A 23,854-nucleotide genomic window follows, 5' to 3' on the forward strand; every position below is an offset into this window, starting at 1 on the left:
ACTGTGAAGAATTGCTCTCTTGGGCCAGTTTTTCAGTGCACAATTGTGGTTTAAACTTAAGCCCAAAATACAATAGCGCTGTGGCAGTGGCAGTGACAGTGCTTAAAATTAGCTGTTACTGCTAATATTGGCAGTCACTGCCGCAGCAAACACAATACGGCGTTGTCAGCGACACCTTCTTTTGACATTCCTTTTTGTTTGTTTACATTTTTGTTGTTACCTTCTAGGCTTCAGTGACATAAACAGAAGTTGGCTGCGTTTAATTTATGTCAAATTCAACATGCGAAGTTTGCTGCGAAGAAGGCGGTGGCAGTGAATTTAGAAATTGGGCTAAACTGAGCAGTACTGCCAGCTGCCACTGCTGTATTGTGAGTCTCTTCATTGGACACCACACTTTCTAAAAAACACCTGATTTCGAAAAACTGCCACTGCCACTGCGTTATTGTATTTTGGGCTTTAGTTTTAACTCTCGAGCTGCTTGTTACCAGGAGCACGCTTTCTTTCAAATGAAAATATGGCTGTCAAACTATTGATAAATAGGCGGTCTCCATTGGTAAAAAATTAATTGTGACATACTTATCACGACATCAGTGTTTTCCGGAGGAGACAGGCCCTACTATGTCCTGGAGAAACGGAACAGGCTAAATACACCCGATTTACATGTTTCAAGAACTTGGAATCAATTACTGCTCATTCTCTTTTGTGTTTTTTATTTACTTTTACACGCTGCATTAAAAGTTTTTGATTCTTTAAAAGGGGAAACAACGAAAATGTCAAAAGCAAAGCCAGAAACTTGAAACAACTTGATATACTCGTGCCTTTCCTTCAAACCACCTCTCTTTCACAAGCGAGCAGAATTGAATTCAATACTTGAACTGTGTAAAAGCAGTCATACTTTTGAAAACATCGATCAACCGATAGTGCCATCGAAAGTTTTCCATCTCTTGTGAATGTATTTCTGTGTGACGGCAACCTGGTAACAGCGCTTTTAATGTTTACATCGGGATTTGGCATTATCAAGGAGTACCAAAATGGAAATTTTACTGGCAAATGTTAACAATATTGATTTTAAAATCGAAAAGGATTTGGTGGAGCAGATTGGCGCTATTGCTTTGCCATTTTTTGGAATGGACAGTAAGTAAATAAGTAAAAGTAAATAAAGCCTACATAATGTTTACTCACAGAATCAATGGCCGCCGTTTGCCAGTTTGTCAATTCTCAAAATGGTCTTGAATGTGAAAAGGGTTCATCCTGCCCGTTTCGTCATATTAGAGGAGATAGAACTATAGTATGCAAACATTGGCTACGAGGGCTATGCAAAAAAGGTGATCAGTGTGAGTTCCTTCACGAATATGACATGAAAAAAATGCCGGAATGCTACTTTTATTCGCGCTTTAATGCTTGCCATAATAAGGAATGTCCTTTCCTGCATATTGATCCCGAAAGTAAAGTAAAAGATTGTCCTTGGTATGACCGAGGATTCTGTAGGCATGGTCCACATTGTAGACATCGACACGTACGTCGCGTGCTTTGTAGCAACTATTTAGCCGGATTTTGTCCAAATGGTTGGGATTGCAAATTTATGCATCCCCGATTCGAACTGCCTCCCATTTCTGACATGACTAAAGAGTTGTTGCTAAAAAAAGTACCTACATGTCATTTTTGTGGCGAATTGGGACACAAAGCGTCAGCATGTAAAAAGAATCCCGATGCTAACGACACTAATGAAATTCGCTTTAAATATGGCGGCTTTCAAAAACCGCATCAGAACTATAATTTTAAGGATAACTCTGAGGTTAAAACCGGTGTAGATCACGTGTCATCAAGCAGTAACTTTGTCAAGGTGCCAAAACCGTTGGATGAAATAACCTGCTATAAATGTGGAAATAAGGGGCACTACGCAAACAAGTGCCCTAAAGGTCATCTAGCATTTTTATCAAATCAAAGAAGTCATAAATAAACAAAACACTAATTTTCTGAACACCACAGACAGTGTACTATGTACTAATTAAAAACTACTAGTAGATATCTTATATACTAACAATGATTTGAAAATATATAGAAACTCATATGAAATTATTTTACAACGCCCAAGCCGTGCAAAGTTTTCCCATATAAAATACATGTAAACTTTGAGTTTTTTTCTTAAAAAGTACAGCTCGGAGGCATTTTATAGTATAATCTTGGTCAATGATGAGTTTTCTTCAGAATTGAATGCTCTACAAAACTGTCTTTTAATATTAAGGGTTCAAACTCAGGGAGCTTTTTTTAGGTGTTTTCCACAAAATTTTGACGTAGGAGTGAAAAAAAATAGTCGCAAAAAAAACGCTCTAATAAATATATATGTATTTTAATTAACCACACATTGTCATCTAAGTCCCTACTTGACCAAATTAAAATTTTACTGGGGTAATTAAAAATTTAAACTACAAAGCTGTTATAAATGATGGCAATAGTTGCGTTCGCGTAGCTGTTAATTGTTCATGTATAACCAAAACTTACAAGTTTTTGCGTTCGCGTACGCAAAAAACTTGCAAAGTAGGGGAAATTGAGAGAGCAAAGTGACATTTCATTTTGAGAAGAAGCTGCTGTTTTCTGCTGGAAAAAATTTTGCCAACAGGAAAACAGCTGATCAAAAACAGCTGGTTGGCATTTACGCAAATCACAAAATTGAATTTGATGGTTTGGAAGTTAAAAATTACAAAATGCGACTAATTGTAAGAAATAAGTAGTTATTTGTTTAATCAATAAACTGTGCCAGTATAACACTTTGTGATGACTTTTCGTACGTTTTAAATTTTACACTTTTGAATGTAAACAAAAATTATATCAGCTGTTCGTCTAACTTGCAAGTTTCTGCAAATTTTCTGTTCGCGTACTATTTGGGATATTTTTTCTCTTGTGAGAGAACAGATGACATTTCGCCGGAATTTGGCAGATGGTTGGTTTTTATGTATCGTAATGTATCGTTGGTTTATATTTTCTCGTTTATATTCAATGAAAAGAAAAAAGGGCAAGTCCAAAAAAAGCTCCGAAAATTCGATGGGCCAAAATAATTTGAAATCTTTTAATAAAGATCGAATCCCTCTGATTCTTATGGAGTTTTGCTTTGCTTTAAACAGGCCAAATGTTGTATTCAAAGTTGTGCGAAATACTCTAAGAAAATGGCTATAGAAGTTTTTTTCCTCTGCTGTAAAATTTTTAAATTGGGACTTGGCAACTTTGCACTCCAATCTTTCGTTTATTTAATAAATCAATTGCTGACAGCTGAGTGTGATAAACTTTTTCTGTTGACATAATGGCATAAATGCAGTTGGGCTCCAAATCTCAAATTAAAAAAAAAATATTGGAATCGATAGAGATGATTGAGCTGAGTATAACGGTATACTTCTTTTTTTGGGCAAACAACAACAACAAGAATTATCAAAGATTAAAGTTCAAAATAAGCAATTTTTGAAATCAAAATTTCTCAAAAACAAATGAATGGATTTTGAAAATTTTGATTTCATTTAATAGCAAATTTGATTCCCTTTATTTGCTATACGTACTTTATATATATGTTGTGTAGTTCTTACAAAAATTGAATTAATGTAAAATAATTATAAAAAAAAGCCTACAAACCCTAAGTGCGGCCGACGCCGCCTACGTAGAAAGGTGTTCTCTGCAAAAGGTGTTCAGTGCCTTTTCTTCGCAACACAGAAAGAGAATTCTACGTTGTGAGGGTTATAATCCCTAAGTGCGGCCGCAGGCCGCCTACGCAGAAAGGTGTTCTCTGCAAAAGGTGTTCAGTGCCTTTTCTTCGCAGAAAGAGAATTCTACGTTGTGAAGGTTATAATCCCTAAGTGCGGCCTTCGGCAGAAAGGTGGTCTCTGCAAAAGGTGTTTTTTTTATAATTATTTTACATTAATTCAATTTTTGTAAGAACTATACAACATATATATAAAGTACGTATACCAAATTAAAGGGAATCCATCCGTTTTTAAGAAATCTTGATTTCAAAAATTGCTTATTTTGAACTTTAACCTTTGATAATTTTTGTTGTTGTTGTTTGCCGAAAAAAAGAAGTATACCGTTATACTCAGCTCAATCATCTCTAGCGATTCCAATATTTTTTTTTTTTTGAGATTTGGAGTCCAACTGCATTTGTTCCGTCGGACTGAGCAGTCCACCACTCAAACGAACACTGGACTGGGCAGTCGGCCGAAAACAGGTTTCAGTTTTGTATACATGAACCACGCATGATTGTGTTAAAGCGCAAATAGTCAACGACGTAGCGTAGACGTAGGTTGACGCAGACACGATCTATCTTATCGGATTCGCGTGTTAACGAAAACTCATCACCGCATGGCGGTGACGTTGCCGTTGCTTCTCTCTATCAACAGTAAAGCTGAAATTAGTCAAGAACGTAAACCTACCGGTACGTAAACCCGAGTCAGCTGACACGATCTGTCTTACCAAAGCGCCATGTAAATGAAAACTCAACACCGCAGAATTTTTCTGTAGTTGTAGCCCGTAGCGCAGAAATCTGCGGAATCTAGATTTTTCCGTGTCAGCTGATTTCTCCTTCTTTAGATGGTTGCCACTTCGTCAGTTTTACAGATGGTAAAAAAGATATAAGTTCCTATTCAAAATATGTTTTAAATATTTGAAATTTACTATTGAATAAGGTTTTTGTTGAAAACTAAGTAGTTTATATTTAGCTAAAATCTATTATAGCACGAAAAATTGTAGTTGAAAGGGTAAGTTTATGAAAAGGCATTGATGAGTGGCAACAGTGTAGTAAGCAACACTGACTGCTCCAGTAATCGACAAAATTCTGCGTATACTTAAGTATACGTTCTGCGTTCTCGACTAATTTCAGTTTAAATTAGATATGCTGCAACGTACGTCAACCTACGTTTACGCTACGTCGTTGACTAACTGAGCTTTTAGTGCATGTGGCACATGCAAACAAAACGAAATAGAAAACATGTTGTCTATGTGTGCGTGTAAAGGCCGGGCGACATAGAACTTTCGCGTTGGCTTTGGCGATGGCGTTAGTTTGACAGAACGCACGTTAAAAGTATGCTTGCTACAATGAACGCTTGGCTGCGAATGCATGGGCCACTAAATTAACATACTAAGGACAGATAAATTAATATTTCATATCAATAATTGCATTCAAAACGATATTTCTTGCCCGCACTTGATGAAAAAGGAAAAATATTTCACATAATTTTATTTATTTGCAACAGCTTACGAGCGACGCACGCGAACAGTTGAGAGTTGGCCATCTTTTAGCTTTGTGTTGGCGTGAGCGTTGTCCAATTTTGGCTATGTGGACGGCTGCATTTGAATTCATGTATTCATAGTCAGCTGTTGAAGCGACGCCAACGCAACGCCAAAGTTCTATGTGGACGGGCCTTAAAAGGTACGTTCGTTTAAAATCTCCAGTAAAAAATATCAAACAGCAAAATTTCGGCGAAATGTCATCTGTTCTCTGACAAGAGAAAAATATCCAGAATAGTACGCAAAAGAAAAGTTTCTGAAACTTGCAAGTTAGACTAACAGCTGTTAGAATTTTTGTTTAGATTCAAATGTGTAAAATCAGGCCTGTTTGTAGTATCCAGTAAAATCCGGTATCGAAAGTGTCAAAAACTGTTCTGATTTTTTCTTCTAAATCAAAGAGTGTCATGGGAAATACAAAAAAATAATAATAAATAAAAAAATTTAAATTGGAAAAAAATAAAACGGTCGCAACTTTCTTTCTTATTAAATTTTTTTGATTCTCGAAACATTGATCTATCCTTTGCAAGGCCCAGTAATCAGCGGTTGTGCTGCTGAGTTGGGCGAACGTTCCAAAAACAATTTAGAATTTTTGTAAGAATAAATTTAAAATATTTGACATTTTCGAGACCAAAAAATTTGAAACAAAATCTAATCAGCTGCTCTACTGATACGACTTGTTCAATGTGCCTTGGTTACTGGCAAGTTACTGCATATTTTATGCTGGAGAATACGAAATCGCAACTATTATCAGGCATGGTGAAATTATAAACAGGTAAAATAATAAAACAGCTTTCTCGCTTTATTTTCTTAATTTTCTTGACATTCGGCTATCTTATTGAAATTTTTTGGAGCAAATTTTCAAATAAGATAGTGTCAAATCTTTCTTATCGCTCTTATTACTACACCTGGTATAATTTCACCTTGGTTATCAGGTACGCGAATGCAACTAATGTCAACTTGAAAAAAAATATGAATTTTGAATCGTATGTTCATATTTTTAAAGTCAAATTGAAAAAAAATTTATGCATTTTTAATCTTTTGTTTATATTTTTTAGTGTCAAAAAATGTAAACAAACGATTAAAAATTCATACAATTATTATTTTTTTTTCAATTGGACTATAGAACCCTCCTAATGAAAGCAATGTCAAATTCAATCACACTTCGTTAAATAGTGCATTTTGGACAGATCCATTGCTGAATCAATCGTACATACATAGTCGAGTTTATAATTTAAAACATATCTACGTTCGGATTCGATAATAGCAATATATCAATTTGCGCTCAATGAATTGTTGAAACGAAAACTAAAAAATCGAATTTACTACACGAATTTACGATATGCCACTTTTTACATATGGAAATGCCAAAATATCGTGTAAAGGCAAATTAGATTTGTTTCTGCACAAAGCAGATGCACGTACAAACGAAATATAAATGTTTATATTTTATCTGACACACAGAATCATGATAAAAACATAACAAGGTAAAACCATTGATAGGCAGTCTGACGTTTGCCACCAATATAATTTAAAAATTCAAAACTTAAACTCACACATACATTCTCCTTTTCAATCTCAAACAACAATAATTTTGTGCAATTTCATTTTTTTGTTTTAAATTTTGTATGATTTTAAAATGCGGGCAAACGTCAGAAAAAAATCATGGCCGACGAATTGAGAGAATCATCTGAGTTTAGTTTATTTCGTTTTCGAAAAACGTATTTTTAAATAGTTAAATAAAGATTGTAAATTTGATAGACAGACGCAATTACATACATATGTATTGAAGAAGTCGCATTTACAGATGCAAATACATATCGTGTAAGAACACTTTTAGTGAACGTTCGCCTTTCTGCAAAACAAAAATCAACCTTAGAAGACACAAAATCACTTTATGCACAAGGTTAGGTCTCTGTGAAAAAAACAATCAATAAAAGTTTGAAAGAGTTTTGTTTAAAATATGTCAACGTTTAAATTTGCATTAAATATTTTTGTTTTATATGATTACCTTAATTGATTAAAATTTATATAATATTTTTTCATCGTATTTTGCGTGTAAATTAATTGGGCGGGAAGGCCTCAAAAAGGTTTGAAAAGGGTATTACTTGATTCATTTATGTAAATTTTAAGTTTTTGCTTCAGAAAATGTTCAAACTCGTTATAAAGGCCTTTCGCATTGATGACGATGATATATTTTTATTTACATATGCATAAAACACCCTGTCCAATTTCACAAAAGAAAAAAACAAGCTAGCGGCTACCAAGCTATTTCCGTGTTTGAATAATGATGTCCATTAAGAAGTTTTTCGTTTTAAATAATTGTTTATCGCGAATCATGGTATCTCAAAAGGATGTCGCTATTAGAATGGTACAATATAAATATATATAAGATATACCGAAGACTTCTGAACATGAAAAATTTGTTTTGTGTATCGCACGCATAAAAACAAAGCGCAATCGCAGCAAATCTACGGTATTAGATAATCAGTACCCTATCCAATTTTAAGACATGTATGTATATTTAAAATTTACAAGGGCATATCTGCAGTGGTTTGAAACTCACAATTTTGAATATTCTTACCTGGATTGATGGCTATAATTGATGCCTGAGCTATAATTTAAGTACCTTAATAAATGCTGGCATTCTTGTACTGAAAAAATGGTTATCTCACGGTGTAATATACTCTGAATTCCAAAATGTAAAAATACAAAGTATACGTATATTATATTTCCAAAGTATTGAAGATTAGAATGTCCAGCTTGCGCAATCTTACTTGTAACTAGCATTCGTGCGTGGTTGCGTATATTGGGCTGCTCCAGTTGCTGAGGTTCAGAAATTAAAAGTTTTGAACACCTTGTTGATGAAGATGATCCGATTGCATTCAACCAAGGACCAGACCGGTGCACACCTCTCTAAAGCCGACCACCAAGAAACCGGGGCACAGTATGTCGTACGGATCCAGTTGGACAAAATTATTTACCGAAAGCTATGTTTTCCATCCCCGGAGAATTTTTTTTATGCAAACGGTTTTGGAAACTTTGCACTCGCACAAATGGGGAAAAACATATTGTGGTATACTTTGCTTACGCCCATTTAAAAATAGATTTTGTTCATGCATTAAATGGAACACCCATGGCAAGAAAATTCTCAAAAGTCAACGGTAATTTCTAACGACTTGAAACTTGCAAATTTATTGTACTGAAACTAAATGGGCTACAAAACTGTATAATCTAATTCACTAAATGACAACATTTTTAATGACAATGTTGGGCACTAAAAAATACCCGTTACGTTCATAAAAACAGGGATCGGGAACAAAAGGTATAATCGAAACTAAATGACGTTCTGGTAGTTTTGTTCCCAAGAACTCTTTAAAAACAAAACCGAAATGCGAACAAAACTGTCGAGAAAGTTCTCAATGGGAATTATATAAGAACAAAACGCCTGGAAGCGTTCCCAAAGAGAACAAAATGCAGACAAACTTTTGTTTGCCAAATTAAATGGCGGCTGCTTAGTTTGCTCGGAGGTGCTTATGTCGAGTTTGGCACGGGGTTGCACGTTCATTATGGCTTTCATGGCTATTGCCAACACGAAATGAGAGTTTCAGATGTACATAACGCGCACAATTTAAAATTTTTGTATATAACAACACCGAATTTGCTGCAGTTTGACCAAACAAAATTAGTTTGCTGTGAGAGTCGCCAAGCTCGCTCTCTCCGAGTTTGCTGCAACAACAATTGCACGCAGTTTGCCAACAAAATTTCTGCATAACACCAACCTAAGAAATATGATAGGAACAAAAGTCTCCGGAACGTTTTGGCAAAGAACAAAACGGTAACAAAAGTCTTAAGGAATTTTCTCACGAAAGACAATTTGAGAAATAAAGTCTCAAGAGCTTTCTGACAGAGAACGAAACGGGAACAAATCTTCTCTGAACTAATAGCGAAGAAAGGAAGCGAGAACAAAATTTCTCTTGTAACGTTCGATTAGTTTGAAATGTTTGAATTTTAAAATTAATCAAAAAAGAACTGAAGCATGATTATGCAAATAAAGTCAACGAAAGAACTTCTCTTGCCTAAAAAATGAAAAATTGTTCCATAAATGGACAGTTCATCATAATTATAAACGATCTGGAAGTTGAAATTATCCAACTTTCCTCTGGCTATAAATTTACTATCGTGGTTCTCACTGAAACGATTTTTCAACCCAACACGCAGATGAACATCTCATTTTTAGCATAAAATTCTCAAAACTTTTGTTCTCGTTTTGTTCTCTAGCAGAACGTTCCCCACTTTTGTTTTTATTTGATCCTCCTTGAAAACGTTATCGATTCGTTCGTTCCTATTATTTTTTTCTCATTGGAAACTTTCCCGAAAGTTTAGTTCTCATTTTGTTCTTCTTGAGAACGTTCCCGAGCCTTTTGTTCTCATTTTGTTTCGTTCAAACTGTTCTCAATACTTATGTTCCCATTTGGCTCTTTTGTGGGAACGTTCTTGACATTACATTTAGTTCTCGTGCAGAACTAAACCAAAACTGGATCGCGTTATCGGTCCTTGCATAAAAATAGTCATTATTTCTGTTTCCACATGGCATTTTTTAAATGGCATACAATTTGTGTCATTAGAAAGGTGGCCTCAAACAAATGCGATACTACCGCTGCGATACAAAATTTACAATATGTGACCAATACAAACCTCTGCGGTATATGGGAGTACTGAAATAGCTACGGTATACCGGTGGGATACGATGCGTTCAAAAATTGGTCGCACGATATGAGTAACTTATTCATTGTAGAGTTCTAAAATAGAAAAAATAATTCAGCTGGTCAAATGTAACCGTATATTATACGATTAGAAGTATTTGGAATATAAAGATTGCCATAAGAAAGATGAAGCACCGCAGTGTTTTAGGGCCTTTGCTTTTTATCGTTATCGCACGAAATACGATATCGTATCGCACCGGTAGTATGGCATCTTTTTGAGGCCACCTTAATGCCTAGTTGAAATTCGGCATAACCCTGCAAAAATCGTTGGATCATGTAGTCTATTTGTGGTAAATTGGAGTACTTACAAAAGTGTTCCTCTGTCATGCTGTAGCGGACCAACTCGTGTCGCTGCGCCAGCTTTTGTTTGTTATCCGATCACTGCTCGTGTTTTAACGAAATGTGATTGAATTTGAGCATTTGAAAGCACATTTGCATGTCTGGCTGTAGCTGAACGTGTAGAGATGCTCGCTGTTAGTTCTTAGCTCCCAGTACGTTCGGGTTCGAATGCCGTCAGAGGCAACATGTAATTTTTAATTTTTGTCTTGTTTATTATTAATTTCGAAAAAGCATTTGAGAAGTGAAGAACAAAAGCGTGTACAAACGAAAAAATATAACAACAATGCCATTGTTAATATGTTGGAGTAGTTTTGTGCTACTCTGATGTAATGCAGGGATGGAGTATATGGTCCTGCCCTAGGACATCGCAATGTTAATAGGACCATATTTTTAATATGAATTGTGGTTAATTTTGGAGTACTCCTTGGTCCTTAGGGAGTACTCTTTACACGCATGCATGGAGTAGTCGCGATTTTTGCAGGGAAGAGATCGGATGGAAAAATAGAAAATTACTATGAAAATTTCTTAGTAGGGGTGATAAAGGGATAACCTGCTTAAATTTATCAGTTTGTCCGCATTCTTTCATGATAAATAGTTGCATAAAATTGTTTATTATTTAACTTATATGACTAGTAACGCTTTTGTTCTTATCGCGTCCATTGTGTTCATTTGCTTGTTTTGTGTTCGTAGCAAAACGACCACCAGGTAACCTGTCAGGGTTGAATTCTGCTGAAATTTATACATTATACAAATTTGACAGTTCATTTATCAAAAAGTGCGTTCGACAAGTCAAAAATTTGTAATAGTTTTTCCAAATTTTTACTGGATGGCGTTCGATAACGACAAAAAATTATCCAACACACAAAAATTGAGAGAGCAAGCGTTCATTTTGATGCAAGAGAAGCGTTCATTTTGTACTGGCAAAATTTTAGTCAGCAAAAATTATCCAACACGAAAACATATGATCACAAAACATATGGTTGCAATTTCTGTAAACAAACAAAATTGCATTTTCCGAGTTTTGGTATTTATAGGCTGCCTGCTATGTGATTTTATGATAGCGCCAACTAGTTTTTACTTCTAGAAATGTTCCTGGCGAACATTGAACGTTCACTTTCCTTTTTTCCTATGGAGGCAACATGAATTTCAGTTTGTTTACAAATAAAACATAAACAAAGTCAGCTGGTGTGTCTTCTTCTTCCGGTTTTTGCAAGTAACCGTTAACTTTTTTGCTTTTTTATCTCTTTGGGAGAGAATTTTCGTTTACTCTCTTGATTTTGATTGTTGGCTGGTGTTGGGTAATTTTCTTATCGAACGCAACTAATATGATAAATTTATCATTTTATCAAGTTTATCAAATGAAAACCCCTAGTATTTCTTGCACTTTCCAAAGTCCTGTATGACATTAAAAAAAAATTGATTCTTGTGGTCTTTGCTGTTGAATTAGCTACATACATACATACATATATTTTTATAAAAAAAAAATTATATAGAAAATAAAAAAAAAAAACTCTTTAAAACGTCAGAGTATATATGTATTTGACACTGACGGTATATCGCTTTTTAGAATAACTTACTACTGAATTGCAAAGTTAAAATTAACATCAGTGACGACAGCTAGGTCTCTGATCGCTTCTAACATCAGAAAGTAGTTTTGGTTAAATTGCTGTATTGAATATAAGCCCTCGATATGTATAATTTAAAACGATTGCATAGATTTTTTATTGCAGATTCACAAAAAACTTGTCAAGTTGCGCCTACTTTTTGAAACAGAGGAAAAACAAGGAGACGTTGTGCCTATTTTCAAAAAATGCTTATTCCACGCAGAACGGATTGCCATTAAAGATTCGAATAATGAATTTTCCTATCAACAACTATATAAAGGATCAAAAAAATTATCTATTCAGATATCAAACTTATGTGGTAAGTTCCTTATTAAAAATATATCATGTTGTTTGTCTAACAACTAAACATATAAAGTTTATATAAAACATATTAGACAACTTCAGGAATTTCTATAAAATTTTACATCTACAGGGAGCAATACAGGGTGGTAGTGGTAGTTATTTGCTATAAATAACCAGTTTGCTATATTTACATGTGTTTACTTTCCGCAATTCTGTGGCGGTTCGAACTCGAATGGCGGTTTTAACTCTTTCAGCCACACTTCTATATAAATAAATAGTTTGAATTATTTTGCCAATTTCTGCTCACGATATGAGACAGATACATTTTATAAAATTATGTTTTAGAAAAACATCCATGTATTGTGTCATTGTCGCTCAAACCGCTATTATTAGTCCCAGAAACATAAAAATGTTTTTTCTTAATCCTCGGCAGGGAATGGCAAGCTTTCGAGTGTATTTCTGCCATGAAAAAGCTTCTAATAAAAAACCAATTTTCGTTCTCTATTTGGGATGAATCCTCCCTTCAAGTTTTGCCAGAACTTTTTGGACGAACCGGCTAAATTGGCAAATAAAACCGGCTAAAAACGGCTAAAATGTTTCAACTAAATTTCACATGTTTTATTTAAATAAATCTCGAGTAAAAAGACTATTTCTTGGAGAGAAGTTACAAATTCGAGCCGGAAAAAATATTGCCAGCAAGAATTTGCAATTAGGAAAAACATATGATTGTGGCACATGGTTTGATTTTTTGTCGACGATAATTTGAATAAACAAGTTCGTTAAATTTAAAAATTTACAAACTGGAGCGATTTTAAAATGAAAAATGTAAGTTAATACTTGTTTACTTAATTAATTTAGTTAATTCCAATGATTTGAAAGGTACTCGGCAAAAAAAACTGTATTCTTAATCGGAATGCAATCTCAACCAGAGTCGAATAGTAAACCCGACAAAGAAACTGAAACGTATGTTGAAGAAAGTCGGACTGACAAGATATATACACGTAGATCCTGTTTTTGGCCCCTCTGAAAGAATTGTAAAAAATTCTATTCAAATTTCTTTTGTTTGAAATGCAACCGTGGACACTAGCTGGCAGAAAAACTTGCAAATTTGCGTTCGTACAGAAAATTGCAAGTTTCTTTACATGAGAGATAATTTGGGAGCGTTTTTTTCTTACTATCTGATATTTTGAGTGATAATTCTCGCTGGATTTTTGACGAACAAACCTACTGTCTTCCCTACAAGGCCTTTTCAGACTGACCGATTCTCAATACACTCAAATAGAAACCAATACACATAAAAAACGCTGTAAAAATGTCCCTTCAATTTTAGGGCAGTAAAACAACGACCTTAAGTTAACATCAACCGAGGCCATATGTTGACAAGGGATGCAAAATCACAGTTACACAAAAGAACTAGTCAGATTTTTCAGAAACCCCTTAAATCCTGATGTAAAATATGATGCCAAAAGACTGCAACTCTCCCATTTAGATGACCGGTCATATGACCGGCAGATGTCTCGTAGGATTCCCAGAGAGTTTTGCTTTACATAGAATTTTGTACTGTTTTATTTTAATTTTGACTCACTTCAGTGTTGGTTCCTTTAATTCAATTTGGCATTCGGTTTTTGGTATTTAAATAAGTTCCGAACAAAAAAGTTTGTCTAAAAAATACATATGTGTACATAGTGCTTGAAAATATCAATTTTTCCCTTACCTTAAACCTTTGGGAGTGGGCAAATATGATGTTTTGTAATTTAGGCAGAATTAAATATGCGCTATCTAGGAAGACAATATCTACATGTAATATTTATTCTGTTTGTTGGCACTATATCCAAACACAAACGCATCTTAAGTGTCTTAACAGTGAAACAATTTCTTATTTTCTAAGTTTGCGAACAAAACTTGACACTTAAAATTAAGACATTTATACCAAACATTTTATGAAGAAAATCCCTTCTTCGTTTAAAATAAAAATAAGCGAAATCGGCCCAATTTCATACAACCCTGCCTGACATGAAAATTTGCTCCACGATAAGGCTAGTAGCCATTTCTAACAGATTTTGGGTCGCTTAGTCAAAAATGGGAACATATATACTTATTTGAAATTTAAGAAAACAAGGCAAATAGCAAAATCGGCTAAAAACGGCTAATTTTTTCTGCAAAACGGCTAACAAATCGGCTGCCGGCTAAATCGAAATTTCTCCGGCTGTTTGCTATCGCAACCGGCTAAATCTAGCCGGAAAACGGCTAAAATGGCAACACTGCTCCCCTTGGATTTGCGCCTGATATGTACATATGGCCACTTAACTAAAAAAGCAAAACTCAAGAACGGCTTTAAATTTTTGAATTTGCATATACATACATATGTACATACTCCGATAGTAAAAATGAATACATATTTGGGGTATTCACAACGGTGTCGTAAGTGTCGTATTGTTGTATGTCGTATTTCGTCTCTTTTTTACGTTACATTGAATTTCTGTAGTCCAACGATTCTCACTGTATGTCGTATTTCGTCTCTTTTTTAGGTTACATTGAATTTCTGTAGTCCAACGATTCTCACCCATTTTGCCTTGTTGTCGCCAGAGAATGAAGAACAAGCAGTTCTTATAATTTAAAAAGTAAAAATTTCACTAGTAAAAATTTAAAAATGTTCTTAAAACTTGCAAAGAAATATCACTGTTTTTTAGGAGTAGGGTGGGAATGTCATTGATAAAATTAGAGTGAGAAAAAGTTTCTCTCACAGTATACAGTCATGGTACAATAACACTGTGGAACAAATTCAGGTTAGCAAAAGTTAGGTCGATTCTGAGAGTGAGGGGTGAAAATAGAGGCTAAATTAGAAGACCCGTATCGCGGCGTTTGTTTATGTTAGTTCGATTTTTTTTTTTAATCGACCTTCGAACTTTGCTGTCAAATGCCGATTTTCAGCATATTGTTTATATGGTTTTTTGGTTATAACTCGTCGACTAATTGATATTTTTTGAATCTGTTAAAGCCAAATTATTGCAAATTATTGTTGTGCAACAATTAACATTTAAAAAAAAAATTGATTTAGAAAATTTTTGTAGTGCTTATGAAGCAAAATGTAGGAAATTTTTTTTTTCATGCTTTTTGAACATATTTTCCACAAAACTAAACCTGTTTTGCTTTCTGTTTGATCTATAATATGCTTCTCAGTTTCTTCAATAAATTTCATTTGAAAAGAAAACAATCATAATACAAAACTTGTGTTTTCCAGCTTAATATTAATTTACTTCTCATTTCTTATGTACCAATTTTTTCAGTGTTGGTTTGGAAGAAACATTGAAAAATAAATTATGAAAATATGGAAAAAAATATAATTTTGAAATGTTAGTTATGAAGAGTTTTACGTAAAAAAATTAAATAAATTAAATTAATGATTTGGCCAGTTGCCGTTTAGCAGGCGGCTGTGGATCAACGTCACTGCTCTCTCTAATATCTTGGTCATCGTCATCATCATCAGAAAGGTCGATGATTTCGTCCAACAGATATTCTGGAATTTCATCTTTGTCTTCCCCTTCTTCCTCTTTTTCCTCGTCTTCTTTCAGCGAGTATTGCATCTGGAGATTTCTTTCCTCTGTACCTGAAACGAAAATAGTTTTCAATCGTTAACATGTTTAAATTGTGCACTCTGACAAAGATATTAGAAAAATCTAGGAATTCAAAATATGCACACTCTATAGTTACCTTATTTCCAATGGGAGCGCCGTTTAGTGATAACGTTCGCCTTGCTCATCAGCAGGGAACGGATTTTATGGAAATTGCCTTTTTTCTGCTAAAGAGATAGAGTATATTCGATTAAGAATGTCCACGATTTAGCTTTCCCTGATTCCATATATACACATTTGATGTTGCCTTTTTTTGCCTTTTTTAAGATATTTGCCTTTTTTAAGATTTTTGCCGTTTTTTGCCTTTTCTACCTTTAACAAAGTGATTATAGCATTTACAATTTTTTTTTTTAGATTAAAAAATATACTCATGCCCATGCGGCTTATAGAAGCGCAGGGACCTCTTGCCAAATTGGTGTTGAAAAAATTCAAAGCCGTTTTCTCAGCAAACGTAGGCTTGGAGACAATAAGGGATGTGGATAAAATTGTAAAGGGCGAGGAAAACGCCCTTATTCCTGATAATATGAACGTTTCAAGCGTTCCATATTTAAATTGGGCTCCACTTGTATCAACTTACGTCGAGCGCACATTTAGTACATTCAAGGCTTTTCTTCGCGAAAATCGAATGAAAATGCTGCCAGAAAACTTCAAAATGCATCTTCTGGTTCAATGTTACTACAACTATACAGATTAAAGTTTTATGAATTAGAAACTCGAAAGGATAAAATAGTCAAAGATTAAAAGTACAAATTTTTCATATAATGAAACTAGTTCATAGTTTTTCTCCTTTTACTTTTAATATAAACATTTCTAAAATAAATATATTTTTTGATTGTTCTTCGTATTTTCTGTCTTTTTTTAGGGCCTTATTTTGCTTTTTTTGCAATACCTTTTTTTTGGCCTTTTCCTGCCTTTTTCGCTATTTCATTTTGCCTTTTCCAGCCTATTTCGTTACTTTATTTTGCCTTTTTTATAGGTTTTTGGGTCCTAAAAATCCGTTCCCTGCTCATCAGATTCAGTTGGCAACTGTTGAACGAGTTGATCAAGATGCTGATGCAAGAGATGAATTTTGTACGACATATTAACCCCAATTTCATCGAAAGCTGCCAACATGTTTGCAACAGATTGCCTGTAGTTGTCTTTGCGTTCTTTACCCAAAAGTCCTTTAATGACTGCTTTCAATGCGATAAGCACTACAAAAATTTTCTAAATCAATTTTTTTTTTTAATTTAATTGTTGCACAGGTCTCTAGCAATAATTTGGCTTTATCAGATTGAAAAAATATCAATTAGTCGACGAGCTATAGCCAAAAAACCATATAAACAATATGCTGAAAATTGGCATTTGACTGCAAAGTTCGAAGGTCGATTAAAAAAAATTCGAACTAACATAAACAAACGCCGCGATACGGGTCTTCTAATTTAGCCTCTACTTTCACCCCTCACTCTCAGAATCGACCTAACTTTTGGTAACCTTAATTTGTTCCACAGTGTAATTACAGGTATTGTTTTCCCAGAGAGTTTTGCTTCACATCAAAATTCGTGCTCCCTTATTTTCATTTTGACGCAGTTCAGTGTTGATTCTTTTACTTCTATTTGGCTTTGCTTTTTGTTTTCGCTTAATTTAATTTTTATAATTATTCAAAACAAAAGAATAAACATATGAAATGAAGTGAGCCATACAAATTTTGAAGTCATTTACAAGCAAATATTTTTTTCTGGCTTTTGCAAATTAAATAAGTTATCTGCAAGAAGGTTTGTTATATACGTACGTATATAATACGTGTACATGATTCAATAATACAAGGTTAGATAATTATTGACAGCTGCGGTTTGACACTCCCTTACAAAAGGTTGCATTTACGAAGGACGGAGAAAGGGGAAGAATGAAATCTCTTGGTCCGAAAATGGTAGTAGAAAATTACGCAAATTAGCACTTAGTAGTGAAATTCCTTTTGTAAATTCTAATGTATTTGCAGGAAATCTGGCATTTTAAACGAAATGTTGAACGTAATATTGATATATCTACGTGAATTACGTAATTTATGTGCTATTTAGCTGTATAAAAACTGCAAAATGACTTAAAATTAAAATAAGACTACTATCAGATTGATGTAAACATCCATTGCTTATGTTTTCATCAGTTAAATATGCTTCATATGCATATATAAATAAACATATTGCACAAAAGCTTATACTTTTATTTCACACAAAGCTACACTGTTTCCATGTAAATTTGCAAAGAAGCAACACGGTGCCACTGCTAAGGGAGCGGTGCGAGAGAGACAACTGTCAGTTTATCGAACCTTGTATTATTGAATCATGATACGTGTACATATATGGTATATATCCCTCGAAATATCCCTTTTCCCTAGCAGTAAACGTTTTAGTGTGGGCAACAATGATATTTTTCAAATAAGGCAGATCGGAATATGCGCTCTCTGGGAAGACAATACCTGTAATTATTGTACCATGGTATACAGCATAGATATTTTAACGAAAGTCGGTGTTGTGGGTACATTTGCACCAGTCGTTGCCTATAGGTTAATGACAAAAAATCCTATACATGCACAATATTTCATGTATTAATTTTCAAATAAGCATATTATCAATGGCTGGTTTACTGTATATTGTGGTTTTTCTTACAAAACCTTTCATTATTGAATTATGCATCTGATTGTGATATCTTAAAATATCATTCAAATACTCGTTTGTCCCTGTAGTAACCATAAATAAGATCCCAGCCAGCAAAGAAACGTAAATTTTGCCAACGGTGCAGTTTAGTTCAATTTTCCGTATCCGAAAACGAATAGAAACACTCCCACAGCTATCATCAATTTTCCTATCCGAAAAACATTCGAACCATTCGAAAAAGATGATGTCATTTGAAAGCAATATTTGTATTTTATTTGCTTAAGCTAAACATTTGAAAGCATACATGCGTAGTCGGTAGTGGCCGAGCGTGCAGAGTGTGCCGCTATTCGTTAGCTTCCAGAACCATGAAAAAATATATGTGAAGTGCAGAAAGAAAGCGTATTGAACGAAAAATTCAATCAGACAAATTTCAGAAAAAACAGCCGAAAACGTATCTGTTTCACATACTGTTGTCTGTACATACATAGGTTTCTCCCGCACGCTTTAGTGTCAAAACGGAAATGGAATCAGAAAACGGACAAAAATCCGCACTTCATCCGCTTTTTTGTCCTTTTCCGGATCGGTTTTCGGATTTTTCGCTGGCTGGGATAAAGATCGTTTGTGTATTAATGAAGTGTTCTATTTTTTATTTTGCAACTTAATAATGTATTCAATTCTGAGAACAATTCAATCCGTTCAAACACTGTTTAGAAAATCTGGATGTCCGGATAATCAAATTAATCGGATAACCTAGTTTATCCGTAAACACGAATATTCGAACGGGGCAGCCCTAGTTCATACCTGTGCCTTTATAGTGTATTACAAGCGGGCTGTGTAAAGAAAACCAACCGATTTTTACTTCGCATTAAATGCATGGTTTCTAACCGATGTGAGAAATGCAAAACTGACTTGAAAACAAATGATAGTCAATGCACTTCTTGATTTCAAAGCGTATCGAAATTTGGTTTATGCATCCGTTGTGAATCACTGCGAAGTGACAGCCTTATTACACTGTAGGTACGCTGAAATTACACAAAAACGTCGAGACACGTAAATTTAATTTTAGGTCGTAGATTACGGATCTGTTGCCGTTTTTCTAGATCAGGTCATTTTCACAAGATATTTTCATTTCAAGTTTGCATTTCGAATGAAAAAAAAATTAAACTTCAATATGGAAATGTTACTCATACGCTTTGTAGGAGTATGTACGAGTACGCCAATGTACGCTATGGCGTATGAGTATCATTATTTCCTGCTCCAAATTTCCTACATAAATTATTACTCATTTTCATTTGACCATTCACAGCTTGTTTATTTATGGCAAAAGAACCGGCTTTCATAAACCTTAAAATATCTTCGGAAAATTACCTGATCTATAAATACGGTATACAGATTCACCATCTACGCCGCAGTATTAAGTTTACGTGTTTCGGCGTTTTTCTTTTGTCATTTCAAAACTGGCGATTTTCCCTATAGGATTACCTATCTCGAAAGATTGGCCGTACTAACGATTCGGTTGCAGATGATATCGTCTCTGCTTGCAATTTTGTAACTTGGTCTTGTCTTTTCGTCGATTACGTTGCAATTGTCTCGATGACGTTAAAACTGGCTGGAATGATGTTGACGAATTAATTTTCGAAGCATTTCAATTGTCGTGACGCCAGTCGATTTCGTCTTACGAACGAAATGTCTGGCAGACGAAACAAAACTTCGTTTCGAGATAGATAATTAGAAGTTTCAGCAGTAGTAGTAGAAGTCGTGAACTTCCACACATCGACTTTACCCCAAATCTTAACATCACTGTTATTTCGTAGTTTTAAAACTTTTTAAAACTTTCTATGAACTATGTATATGATGGAATTTTAATACATCAAGTTGACCGTATGTGAAAACGGAAGGAAATTAAATCATAGAACAACCTACAAAGAAAGTAGAAATAATGGTAGGAGTACTTTTGTGTTTTTCATTGATCAAGAAAACGCGAAATAGATATTTTGGAACATATAGGCAAAATTCCATAGAATCTAGGCCATAGTTATGACAAATTATAAATTTTGAGATATATACTTTTGAAGACCGTGTGAATACACTTGAAATGAATGTTAAAAATTTGTATTTAACTATTTGACCTTACTCGTAGGAAGTGGCTCATCAAGCAACGTTGCTGTTTTTTGCAAAAACGACGCTTTATTGCCATTAACACAATGGGGATGTTGGATGTCAGGACAAGTCTTTTTGCCACTTTTGTATGAACTTTCTAATGAAACGCTTACTTACATTCTTCGCGACTCGAACACAAAGCTTATAATATGTGCAATAGAATACGAAACCAAGGCCAAGATGCTTGCTGAACTATTTGACATTCCTCTAATTATTATGGATCTGAATTTCATGCCAGAACATATCAATTCTCCTCATTTCTTGGAAAAAATGTTACTAGTAGCCGGTGATAATGTATTCGTTGAAGGTACTTTGAATAACGATTTCTATTACCACTCTGATGCATTACTGGTTTATAACACCGATAATGTTAAAAAGCCAAAAGGATGCATGATAACACACAAGAACTTGCAATCACGAATTAAAGTAGCAACTCAGGCATGGAACTTCAAACCGCATGACTACATACTAAACTGTTTGCCTGCACATTACTCAGCTATTAGCGTACATTCGGTGATGTGTTTGTTAAGTGTTGGAGGAAAAGTCGGTTTTTATAACGATATAGATTGCAACAACATATGGAATAGAATGCTCGATGTAAACGTACCGAAAAAAGAGAGGCCTAATGTCTTCACAGCATTACCTTCATTTTATACAAAAGTTATCGATACATATATCAAAATATTTTCTAAGAATACACGAATGGCTGAATTCATAAAAAATTTTTGCGAAAATAACTTTCGTCTTATGATATCTGGACCACAACCGTTGGCAATGAACATATACCACTATTGGAATATAATCACCGGTCATAAACTTCTTCCATATTATGAAACACCTGAAACAGGAACCATTCTACGTTATTCACATTTTCCCAACAGCCAGTCATGTAAAGAACCACAAGATATGGTAGGCCTCCCAATGCCACACACTAAAATGCGTATTGTTAATTGTGAGGAAGAAATTATATTTACGTCTACAGAGCCCAACTTCGAGAATCCAGCAACCGTAAATACTTCAGAAAGAATGCGTTGCACCGCTGTGCCGGAATCTTTGGTTGGAGAGCTTCAGGTGGCTGGTCCGACTGTTGTGAAAGGATACCTCAACCAAAGGAATACTGAAGAAACATGCTTCTATAAAGATTTTTTTAAGACTGGAATTATTGTCCAATTTGAAAGGGGCGTATTCAGATTGTTAGGGCATAATGATAACGACATTATAAGAATTGCAGGCCAAACCTTTTCAAGCTGCGATATCGAAACATTATTACACACACATCCAAAAATTATCGATATTGCAGTTGTAGGCGTTCCACACACATTATGGAAAGAAAAAATGTATGCTTTGTGTGTTCTTGAAGAAGGCGTTACCTTAGATTTAAAAAATATCCAAGCATTTTGTGCAATGTGGATACCGTCCCATATGTGTCCCGACGAGCTTCGAATTGTTCCTTTTATCAATCGCAATTCAGCAGGTAAAATTGACAAAAGGGAATTAATAAGACTGCATTTTTTGTAGTACCAATTTAATTACTTATGTTTTCGATTTTGAATATGTAGCTTTGAACATTTGTTTTCACAGAAACCACAATTTTAATAAATATATATATACGTAACCTTTATTGGCCTATATGTATATGCAAGTATAGCGCATATCGTCCCTTGGCGCACAATACCTCGTATACGTTAAATGCAATGCCAGGTATGAGGTTGAAAAATTTTATTTGGGTACCTTGTGTATATGAAAAATACTACTTATATAAAGTTAACTGATAATTATAATATTTAGTAAGATCCTTAAACCTACTTTAAAACCACACGTCAATTTGAGCGTACGCTAATCGAAATTTTATTTATGTGGTGTAGTAAGGAATATCTACCAAAATGGGTGGATATTTCTTATATAACATTTTAAGCTCTTGAGTGAAGGCCAGGCCTGAGCGACGCCGACTGCTCAGTACCCTGGGGGTAACGTCGCGTGCTCGTATACACGAAGTTGAAGGAGAAAACTAATTACTGTTTCATAACGCGCCTCCGCACACCCAGTCGGACTGATCAATCCACCACTCGAACGCACACTGGAGTGGGCAGTCTGCCGAAAACAGGTTTCACATTTGTGTACATATCCCGGCAGATAATTTCAGGAATTAAACCCCTTTCGAAAGGCCTTCCTAAGAGTCAAGAGGCCTTCCACTCTACATTCCTTTCTCCTATTGAACTTCAAAACCCTAAAAAATATTCCAAACATTAGTCACAGTTATAAGCGATCAAAATGCCATATTTCATCCAAATCCGTGTAGCCGTTTTTAGTGAAGGTTTGCAGGTTTTTGATTTCATCAAATTTCAAATCACCATTTACCGATAAAAAAAATCTAAAGTAAAAAAATAAAACTTTATCGCACATCTACAGGTTATGGTCTTTAACTTGACCTCTCATTTTTGAAATTTAAAAGAACGTTGAAAATCGAATGACTATCACACAAAATACCTTCTCGTATAATACACATACATATACCTATACTTTTAGATCGATATGTTTTTTTTCTAAAGTAGGCCAGGTTAATTAAAGATATTTTCAAACTAAAGCTTTCATAAATTTCTTTCGATTCATACCCATATCTAAATATTTCATAAAACTTGTGTAAACGTTAACTAAATTCGACTTTTAAAACAGGTGGAAGTCCTTTTCAAAAGTTTTTCAAATAAAAATCTTAAATCTTTTTCGCCTGACATTAAGAGTGTACTCGTACGCCCAACTATCTAAAGTTTTAGAAAACTTTTACTGGTTTTGCGTTCTCGTGCCCAAAAAACTTGCAAAGTAGGGGAAATTGCGAGAGCAAAATGTGAAAGAGAGCTGCAAATTTCTGCTGAAAAATTTTTCCCAGCTAAAACTTGCAAGTTAGAAAATCAGCTGATCACAAACACATGTTTGTAAATAAACAAAAGAAAATATGGCCTTTTTGAGTTATTTATTGCAAATTTTATTATTAATGCTAGTATACAACGAAAAAGTGAGTAAATTTATTATGCACAACGTTGGTTGTGTTTATTTTTCGCTGACCATGGTTGCCGTATAACATTTTTCGTTTGTACTATAATTTACCTTTAAATATACTAAAATAGATTCAAATGCAGCATGCTGAAATGTTGTTT

General features: G+C 34.5%; 1 protein-coding gene across 3 annotated transcripts; it reads left to right on the forward strand.

Moving 5' to 3' along the window:
* Positions 1-916: 916 nt before the first annotated feature.
* LOC118744156 (cleavage and polyadenylation specificity factor subunit 4) lies at positions 917-22,321 on the forward strand. Of its 3 annotated transcripts, XM_036476942.1 has the most exons (3): positions 917-1,134; positions 12,101-12,293; positions 20,683-22,321. In XM_036476942.1, exons 1-3 carry the CDS (start codon positions 1,051-1,053, stop codon positions 22,218-22,220), a joined length of 1,815 nt encoding a protein of 604 aa, XP_036332835.1. In that variant the 5' UTR covers positions 917-1,050; the 3' UTR covers positions 22,221-22,321. The 3 variants fall into 3 exon arrangements, with proteins under 3 accessions (XP_036332835.1, XP_036332837.1, XP_036332836.1); XM_036476944.1 differs by lacking the exons at positions 12,101-12,293; positions 20,683-22,321 and adding an exon at positions 1,185-2,311 and having other exon boundaries at positions 934-1,134; XM_036476943.1 differs by lacking the exons at positions 917-1,134; positions 12,101-12,293 and adding an exon at positions 20,332-20,484.
* The last annotated feature ends 1,533 nt before the right edge of the window (positions 22,322-23,854 follow it).

This window comes from Rhagoletis pomonella, unplaced genomic scaffold (assembly GCF_013731165.1).
Source record: "Rhagoletis pomonella isolate Grant_MI unplaced genomic scaffold, Rhpom_1.0 Rhpom_scaffold_00008, whole genome shotgun sequence".
In the NCBI taxonomy this organism is placed as follows: Eukaryota; Metazoa; Arthropoda; class Insecta; order Diptera; family Tephritidae; genus Rhagoletis; species Rhagoletis pomonella.